Consider the following 7500-nt stretch of genomic DNA (forward strand, 5'->3'; position numbering starts at 1 on the left):
AGGCCATTCAGGACCAACCTAAGCCAGTCTTTTATCATTACAATACAGCTCTCACATCTTTGGAAGTGGACAAAAGAAGGGGTTGGAGAAGAAAAGAAAAGTGAGAAAGAAAATACCTTGAAAAATTGGTGTATCTGAGGGCTGAGGTCCAAAGCAGGATAGATCCCCAACATGCAAATTTATTTTCCTTAACCTTAAGCATTTTCACATGAATGCTAAATGAATATTGTGAGTTTGGACGGTCTTAGAATTTGCTAAACACCTTCAAGAGAAACAAAAGTAAGAAAAAGAACATAATAATTTATGATCTCTCTTTTTACAGATGGATTTTCCTACATATCGAAGTATAATGACCCAAAAGGCATAATTACTAATGCTTTTTAAACTTTTATTTCAGAAATCAAATGTACATTATATAACCACAATATGTACAACATATTACTTACACATTATGATTATTATACTGGCAGTGTTACAAAACTGCTTCTTGTTTCCAAAATCACCTGCATAAATTACTAGAAATAGATAACCATTATTACCAGTATATTCTGTAAGTTGAGGTATTGGTGCATTTGCTTTAAAGCCTTATATGTCTGTGCATTACATAACATAACATTAGTGTCATATTCACCAAAACTCCTGGTTATATTATTATTATCATCTTTCTGCTAACTGTAGAAAAGAGAGAATGACAATGAACATTTTAAGTCAGACACATTATCAACATTTTGGCATTATCTTCTTCATGATATAAATCTTCCTTATCATTCAGTGTCATGCGTAAATCCCCCCCCAAAATCAGGCTGTAATCATGAAAGTTATTTCCTGCAATGCAATCTACCCCAGCTGTAATAAAGGAGTAAAGGACATTCAAAAGAGAAAAATTATGACACAGCATCCACTGATTCTAAAGCCTTGGACACTCACTAGTTGTATTAGATAGTGATCTCAATCCAAAGGACATGCTTTCCATAATATCTCATAATCTTTTTTGTATCCTATGATCGAGATGTCTGATATGTCTGGCTTTACCCAAATGCTAGAGGTAGTGACCTCCTCGCCTGGCAAAAACCCAAGAAAAAAATTGCTATGGATCAAGTAGTCTAACAAGATGAGTTAGTACATGAACACCTTCATCAAAAAAAAAACAAAAAACAAAAACAGCTGGATATTTTTAATAAAGTTTCACTATCATTATATACATCATTATATCTTAACCTACATTCTATTCAAAGTATTATCCTTATTCTCAGCTTATCCTCTTTTTCCCTCATTCACAAATGCACAAACTCATTTACTCACACACACTCATTCACATTAACTAAGACTTTCTATTATAAAGGTGTTGATACAAATGTTTGCATCATAAAAGCGTATTCAGATCATGGAAGAATTTAAATCACATTCAGGTTTTCAGTAACTATTAAAGAGCAAAAGTATAAGCTATGCATATTTTCAGCCTTCAATCAATGTTAGACATATCTTACTAATGCCTCCAGTGACAGCAGCATCTTATAATTCACTAATTAAACTATTTCTCTTTTACTAAATTCACAACCTCCTTTGCTTTATTTAATATTTACATCAGAAATGCATATTTGTAACATTCACAAGGATGGTTGTTGTTAGTTTAGTTCTTCGTAATTAATACAAAACTATTTACAAAAATGCACATATATGCAATGGCTTCTTATAAATATGCCATGATAATACAATCAACACCATTTATAAATATACATCAAAGTACTCTTTACTCCATTTCAGCAAATCCTTTAAATAAAAACTGCCTCTTTTCATTGGTTGAAACAATCAAGCATGCTACATATCAAAGATCATATATGAGTTAATGATTGGGATAAAATGTGCTACATGTCAAAGCTTATTGAGCATCATAGGATAGTATGGAAGTAAAAAGCGTAAAGAGGGGGAGCAAAAGAAATTAAAGAAGAGGTTAGTAAAAGAGGAGAGGGTTAGGAGCATAGGGCAATTGGATGATATGGAATGTAACTGAGGCTGCGAAAGGAATAGGAACATTGTTTAAGGAAAACTGGCAAAAAAGCTGTTATGAAACAATCAGCAGGTAGAGATGGCTGTTCGAGTAGAAGAATCCAGGGAATGAGATAAGGAGACTGGTGAAGGTGGTGAAGTATAATGTCAGGTAGAGAAGGGTCTGGAGGACACTGTTGCAACAGAAGGGATTCCTGTGAGCATCCAGGTGGGAGCGGTAACAATAATGGGTCATATTAAGAAAGTTTAGGATGTCTTCAAAAGTATCTGGAAGGGAGTTAGGAGAGAATGGTCAAAGAAATAATGGTTCTTTTGTGAGGATGAGAGGGGGGATGGATGTCCAAGAAGCAGAGGAAAAGAAGCCTGTAGGAGAGGTTGTGGTAGAAGATGGTGTGTATTGGTTAGATTGCCTGGTGAGAGATGTAAAGTGAGGCAGAGGAGGAGGAGTACACATTGGGGAAGTGGTAGAGATTAGAGTATCTTGACTTAGACTGGAAAAAAAATGACTTGGGGAGAGTAGAAGCAGACGTAGGATGGTTCATGGCAGAGGGAAGAGATACTGGGAGAGATGTTGAGACATCTTGAGGAGATGGGAGAGGAACAAAGTAATGGACAGTTTTGGAGTAGGTAGAGAGAGAAAAACCTTATTGCAGCACCTATAAAATACATTATGGGAGCCACCACACTTGGCACATGTATGTAACTGAGCAGAGCAATTTGAAAGGTCATGACCAGGTTGGGCGCATAGAGGGCAGTGGGCTGTGGAGTGACAGTGTTTGGCAGGGTAGCCAAAATGCCAACAGTGACAGGTACGGCTACAGCCATCATGACGTATTTAGGTATCACATTAAAAGGTGTCCTGCTTCGCTTTACCAAGCAAGCTGGTGGGCCAACTGTTATCAACACAAACCCATATATAAGTTTTATCTGTGGTGTACATCAGAAAAAACTCTGGCCCTGTCATGACAGGGATAATCAACAAGGGAGGCAAATAGGTCGTTTTCACAGTCTGACTAGTTCTTGTAATAGATAAGACAATCAGCCTGGGAGACAGAAACACTTCCAGTACAAGTGGTTTGCCAGTGAAGTCAGCCAGAGTAGATAGTACACAAGCATGGAACTCAGATGTAACTGTTAAAAGGTTTAAACGATCTGAATGACTGTGAAAGGAAACTTTGTCTACTTGTTTTTGGAGACATTGCTGGAAGAGAAGGGTATTGACATGCTGGGGGTGGGGGGGGGGGGTAATTATAAAGAATTGATCCCATTTGTCAGACACAAAAGGTTTATAGAGGTGAAAGAGGTAGGACAAAAGGGGGAAGGAGATGGGCTGGTGTGGAGTGAGGTAGTATTGTGGGGAGGACGACAATATGGATGAAGAGTAATGGTTAATGGTTAATGGTTGAAACAAATAAATGTGCTAGACATCAAAGGTCATTTAGCACTATGGTAAAGTAATGTGGCAAAAAAGGGAAAAATGAGTAAATGATTAGGATGAAATGTCTTAAATGTCAAAGGTTATAGAGTGACATAGGATAGTATAATAGGGAAGGGAGTAATTGTAATGGGTGTAAATGAAGTAAATCAGAGATTAGTAAAGGAAAGGGCGATTGAATGAAATGGAGTATATCTGTGGCTCGGGATGCTATAGGGGCATTGTTTAAGGAAAACTGGCAAAAGAGCAATTATGAGATACTCAATGGGTAATACGGGTAGAAATGGCTGTTGAAGAAGTAGCAAGAGAAGAATCCAGGGGATGCAATAAGGGGATTGAGGAAGGTGGCGAAGTATCAGGAAGAGTGTCAGGGGAGGAAGGATCAGGAGAAGGACACTGTTGTGACAGAAGAGGTTCACGTGAGTATCCAGGTGGGAGAGGCAAGGATAATGGGGAACAAAGAGGGAATGGTACAGATGGAGAAGGATGGGGTGGGAGAGAGTGAGAGGAAGAGGGGTAGGAGGAACTTGAGGGGTAGGAGGATGGTTATCGGCAAATACTTTGAATGTAGAGAGATTAGGAATAGAGGAATAGGAGGGCGGATGAGAAAGTGGAACATTCTCTTGGGTCATGTCTAGGAATTTTTGGATGTCTTCAAGAGTTTTTGGAGGGGAGTTAGGTGGGGAGGTCTAACAAACAAAGGTTCTCTTGTGAGGAGGAGAAATGGGGATAGATATCCAAGGATCAGAGGAAAAGAAGGGTGTAGGAGAAGATATGGTACGTGAAGAGAGAGAGAAAAATCTCATCACTGTGACTTCCTGTCTGGCCTCACTCAAATTTGAATCTGAGAACTGCTACCTCATATTCGAGGTTATGGGCAGGGCAGCTCCTGAAAAATACACTATAAAATACATTGACAAGAGAGGGTCGATATGGTTGGAAAGGGTAGGACACTCTACCAATATAAACTTCATGGGGGAGGTCATGTCTACGGAAGCTAATCTTGGCAATATTGGTGTAAGAATTAAACTGTCCTCTGAGGGAAATAGTGTAGTACTGTATTGCCACTGCATCATAGTCAACAAGGCAAGCAAGTAGGGCAGACAGAAACAGTTCCAGTACAAATATTAAGAGAATAGGTTTGCCAGTGAGGTCAGTCAGGGTAGATATTGCACAAGCATAGGACTTAGATGTAACTGTCACAAGATGTGAATAATTGGAATGACTGAGGAAGGAAACTTTGCCTACATGTTTTTGGAGATATACTTGAAAGAGAAGGGTATTTTCAGAGTAAGGGGCTGTAGGGGGGAATCACAAAGAATCCATCCCACTTGGCTGGGCCAAAGAAAGTACTTGAAAGGTTTGCATAGGTGGAAGCAGTAGAAGGACAAGGGCGGGAGAAAGATAGGGTGGTGTGGGATAAGGTAGTGGGGAGGAGGACAATAAGGATAAAGAGTAGTAATGAGGGGGGAAGGGGTAGACAATGAAGAAGACTGTGCAGTAGATGGTGTAGAGAATGTTGGAAGAGAAGAAGAGGTGCTTTCTGAAGGCTGAGTAATGACCTGAGAGGGTGGTTCGGAATGGAGAGATTTAGATAGGCTAGGATCAAATTTAGATAGGCTATTTGATGAAGAGGCAGGCCTTAATGCCCCTAAGAATGGTAAACATATTCATTATTTGCCATAGTGAGCCTGAAGTAAGTGGGGAAAAGAAACGGTCTACCCCCCAGGGTCCCCATAAAAGGTAAGGGTTAGGCGATTAACCAAGGGAATACCGTGCCCATGGCTCCCGGAGGCCATTCATGACTGACACAAAGTCGGCTTTCATCATTTCAGCATGGCTCTCATCCCTTTTGGAGTGGACAGGAGATGAAGAAGAGATGGAAAAAGGAAAGGCAGAAAAGAAAATACCATGCAAAATTAGTTAAGGTAAGGGCTAAGGCCCAAGGGAAGGATGATCCCCTACACTGGGCCTCAGTCTCCTTCTCCGAAGCTCCCCCATGTCAACAACAATACCTCTGTTCAAGAAATCCACCAAGCTATTTGAAAAATTCTATGCACCTCAAATTAACATGTTAAGCATCACCCTCTGTAACCGTTGGCGCTTTGGCAGCGTCACCCTTCCCGTCTGTCTTCCTCCTACCCGCCTGAGCCCCTCCTAAATCTCCCTCCTCTCCCTCTTCTCCTTCCTCCTCCATCTCCCTCCTCTCCCTATCTACCTCTTTTCCCTTCTCCTCCCATCCCCCTCGTCCCCATTGCCCTCATCCTCTAACTTCCTCTTCTCATTTCTCCCCCATTTCCCTCTTCTCCCATATCCCACCTCTCTTTTCTATGATGAACGCTCACCCCTTACTGAAATTGTGTCCTTGAAATGCTCTCGCGAGTAAGCGAAAGTTGCCAGAAATTCCTAGATGGACTCAGAATGTTGGCAGATGATTTTCGTATAGCTATAAACATCATATGATGGCCCAGACTGCTGGAAAGCAGCATTTAAAGTTGAGAAGAGCATAGGTCGTCGAGTACAATAGTGGAAAAAAATGGAAAACTTCATGTAGCATCGGAGATGTTAACAGGTTAACCTAATGATGCCAGCCTTTGCCCAAGCCATATGCTGGATGCAACCCCAATTAGAAATGCTGGAAACATTTTTTTCTCCATTTTCTACAATTTTGTCTGCAGCATGACATGTTTTCTTCACTATCTATAATTTTGGCTGCAGCATATTTATTTTCATAATAAAATAAAATAAAATAAAAGTTTATTTTTCAAGGTTGTAACCCTTTGTGATCACAGAAAGGGCTAAACAAAGAAATGATGTTATTGCATAACACAGAGCAACCTGAACTGCATATGGCATGGAGATTTGCCATCTGGCTAACAGATGGTTAACAGCATATAAATTCTTATTCAATATTTTTGATGCCATATTAAATACAGTGCTGTTTTAAGGAAATGGCTAAAAACATTGTTGCAAGCATCTCTTCTTTCAACTAATATGAAATCATCTCTGGTAAGAATAGTTCTCATGATTATCATGAGAAATGGAAGATCTAATATTCCAACAAATGATATGAGTTTGCATAACAAGCAACATAACTAACCTTAAGAATTATTTAGTGAATGATAATGAACAAGATATATCATGGTAATATAGGACCGGAAATTATTATACTTAAAAAGATATACTTGAATATATTTACCAAATCACAGAATCATAACTGAATAAATACTTTGTGGCCATTACACTTGAATTGAAATACATTACTCATAGTGACACATATTCACAGGCATATAATGAGAATACAGAATCCTTACAAGACTTAATGTGACTTCTCTATATATTTCACAATGTGAAAATTATAATATTGATGATGATAATTAAAAAAAAACAATAATAATAATAATAATAATAATAATAATAATAATATTAATAATAATATTAACAATAATAATAGTAATAATAATGATTATAAGAATAATAACAATAATCACAATAATAATAATAATGATAATAATAATAATATCAACAACAAAAACACTATCAATAACAATAAATAGATGTATTTACATTTAAAATCATTCTTCCACCAATATCAACTCTGACCTTGAGAAGACACAACTAAACATCATTCCTGTAAGGTCAATCAATATGACCTTCAACCTTAGTGTAAAGAACACCACGTGTCTTCACAATCTTTGCAGCAATCCACAACACAAGAAGTATAGCAGAAAAAGTGTAGATAACGATGACTGTGTTTTCTTTTGGCATCTGGCATTTGTAAATGCTGAAGTTGTTGGATGTTAGTGTTAACTGGAAAAGAATTATAAAAAATTATGAAACCTGTTTACAGATTATAGTTATATATAAATTTATAACAATGACTAAATTTGAATCTAGTTTTACTCTTGTTTTGTTCTTCCTTATTTCTAGCTTTCTCTATTTCAATATTTTTTCTATTCTTTATCTCTTTCATTATTCTTACTATCTTTTTTCCCTTCTTTCTACAACTATATTTTTTTTATCTCTTTATGTCTGTATATTCATTCTTTCCTTCTCTA

General features: G+C 37.8%; 2 protein-coding genes across 2 annotated transcripts in view; one reads left to right on the forward strand and one right to left on the reverse strand.

The window, feature by feature from the left end:
• The window catches only part of LOC138860708 (uncharacterized), an 11515-nt gene extending 10354 nt beyond the window's left edge, over positions 1 to 1161 (forward strand). Inside the window, exon 4 of the mRNA XM_070118773.1 lies at positions 1 to 1161. This exon is cut by the window's left edge and continues 2015 nt beyond it. The gene's annotated coding sequence lies outside the window, so the exon portion shown is untranslated.
• LOC138860707 (metallophosphoesterase 1-like) overlaps positions 1 to 7500 on the reverse strand; it is a gene marked incomplete at its 5' end in the record, with an annotated part of 13924 nt that overhangs the window by 644 nt on the left and 5780 nt on the right. Inside the window, 1 exon segment of the mRNA XM_070118772.1 lies at positions 1 to 7252. This exon segment is cut by the window's left edge and continues 644 nt beyond it. Coding sequence (XP_069974873.1) covers positions 7082 to 7252 — 171 coding nt within the window.

This window comes from Penaeus vannamei, chromosome 42 (assembly GCF_042767895.1).
Source record: "Penaeus vannamei isolate JL-2024 chromosome 42, ASM4276789v1, whole genome shotgun sequence".
NCBI classification, from domain to species: Eukaryota; Metazoa; Arthropoda; class Malacostraca; order Decapoda; family Penaeidae; genus Penaeus; species Penaeus vannamei.